At 38.8% G+C, this 2,502-nt stretch overlaps 1 protein-coding gene across 1 annotated transcript; it reads left to right on the top strand.

Moving 5' to 3' along the window:
* Positions 1–888: 888 nt before the first annotated feature.
* LOC102473952 (olfactory receptor 1J4-like) lies at positions 889–1,824 on the top strand. Its single transcript, XM_014588596.1, is given in 1 exon segment — positions 889–1,824. A coding segment is annotated over 1 exon segment (936 nt).
* Positions 1,825–2,502: the final 678 nt, after the last annotated feature.

Below are 2,502 nucleotides of genomic sequence, written 5' to 3'. Positions count from 1 at the left end.
TTATTAAAATAAGTAATTAACCACTATTTAATTACTTCCAACATATGGAAAATGGCAATGATATTTTATGACTATATGAATAGATACATAAATATGGATACAGATATCTCCAAACACTACTGCTAAGTGCCTGTGGAATTTACATTTCCTTACAGTGTAAATAATTCAAAAATACTAATTCTTAAGGCAGCTGTAATTATTTTAACTAGAATATAAGGCTGAAGTGTGGATTTAATCAAGAAATGTAGGTAAAGTCCTTAGTGTGGCATCCCCAAATATTCATCACTATTATGAAAGGTAGTTTGTGGACTCTTCTGATTTGGCAGCTATTCTGGCAACAAGAGTTTTTAATGAGTCAATGACTTTACAATAGGATATATGGTTCCCAGGAAGAGTGTGGCAATGTTTGTAAGTGATGCTGCCTCAGTACTGGCAGTTTCGCATTCTGTTAAGATCAAAACAATTGATACCTGCTTACTGTAATCTGTCACAGTGAATTATTACAGCCTGACTCCAACTCGATGTCATAAATGATCCCATTTTACTCATAAAAATCTCTGGTCCTAGATGGCAAGAACCTTGCTTTTCTTGTTCACAGTTGCATTCTGTCTTTAGTAAATCTCCAGGTATCCAACAAATAATGGTTAAATAAAGCAGTGAGAACTCTCTTGTCTCTGTGCAATGAGATCTTGCGGGCTGTTGTGGGGTGTGATGTTTTCCTAGAGCCAGGTTGGGACAGAACAAAGTTTCATGCATCTACAGGTATGGAAAATTATAGGTTGTGGCTCAAAGGCATAATTTTTTCAGAGATTTACAAGATGGAAGGTATTTCTATCATCCTTTCTGATATTCTAAATTTCTTCCATCTCCAGCAGATAGAAGAGCAACATGAGGCTAGAGAACCAGAGCAGCGTATCCGAGTTCTTCCTCCTAGGGCTCCCCATCCGGCCAGAGGAGAAGGGCCTGTTCTTCGCCCTGTTCCTGGGCATGTACCTGACCACGGTGCTGGGGAACCTGCTCATCATCCTGCTCATCTGGCTGGACTCCCACCTGCACACCCCCATGTACTTCTTCCTCAGCCACCTGGCCTTTGCTGATGCTTCTTTTTCCTCTGTAACAGTGCCTAAGATGCTGGTGAACATGCATATTCAAAGTCAATCTATCACATATGTAGGGTGCATTTCTCAGGTGTATTTTATTATATTTTTTGGTTGCCTTGACAGCTTTCTTCTCACAGTTATGGCATATGACAGATATGTGGCTATCTGTCATCCTCTCTGCTACACCACCATCATGAGGGATGAATTTTGTATCATCCTAGTGATTGGAACCTGGTTTGTCTCTTGTGCCCATGCTCTGTTTCACACCCTGCTCATGGTTAGGTTGTCTTTCTGTGCAGGAACTATCATCCCTCACTTCTTTTGTGATCTTATTGTGGTGCTCAAAGCCTCCTGATCAGATACCTCCCTCAATGATTGGCTTATCCTCACTGATGGAGGATTGTTCTTATTCCTGCCATTAAGTGTTATCTTGGGCTCATACACTCGCATAGCAGTCACCACCCTAAGGGTCCCCTCCTTCAAGAGAATCTCCAAAGCCTTGTCTACATGTGGCTCCCACCTCTTTGTAGTGTCTTTATACTATGGAACGCTTGCAGGAGTTTACTTTTTGCCCTCATTAGATAACTCCAAAGACAAGGACATCATTTCTTCTGTGATGTACATTGTGGTCATGCCCATGCTGAACCCCTTCATCTATAGCCTGAGGAATAAGGATATGAAATGTGCCTTTTTGAAGTATGTCAGGGCCAAGGGCATCCATTAGTATTGTCATTCAATCCTGCCATCATGGTGTAAAATATGTCTTCTGGAGAACTTCCATCAATGATATCATTCTTTGCTCAGTTTCTGTTTCCATTCATGTTTTTTCTCACCTCCTTGTTCTTTTTTTTTTCCCCCTGAATTCTGTGTGTTAATTCACTTTCAGGAAAACTCCAAGTGCCCCTGTGCTATTCACTGCAAGCCGTGAGTCTTTGCAACCTCTTCCCCAGGCTTCAGGAAATTTTCTTATCACTATTTTCTTTTCAATAACGCTATCAGTCTGGTAGTTATTGACACATATTCATGTGACTTTTCTTAATACCACCAAACTTCATTTGTTTCAGGTGGGAGGAATTCAGAGGGGATTACCAAACTGATTTATCTATAGAGCAATAATTATTACAACTGCCACTAATTAAGTATTTAAATATATTTTTTACTTACTCTTCAAAACAGTCCTCTTCAACAGATTATTTTGATCAATTGAACTGGGAAGAAATGTTGACATATTGAAATGTTCATTTCATAAGCTAAACAATGTCATTGAATGTATATAAAAAGTAAATTAATTAAAAAATAATCTGGAAAAAATGATGAAAAGCTATTTGATGATGATGTGGATAGTAATGTCTTTGTCTTGACTGATATTCAAGGATTTTCTTTGTCATAAATAAAATAACTG

The sequence above is a fragment of the Tupaia chinensis genome, unplaced genomic scaffold (genome assembly GCF_000334495.1).
Source record: "Tupaia chinensis unplaced genomic scaffold, TupChi_1.0 Scaffold000289_1, whole genome shotgun sequence".
In the NCBI taxonomy this organism is placed as follows: Eukaryota; Metazoa; Chordata; class Mammalia; order Scandentia; family Tupaiidae; genus Tupaia; species Tupaia belangeri.
The sequence above is the reverse complement of the archived record's forward strand: the minus strand, read 5'-3'. Positions and strand labels throughout refer to the sequence as shown.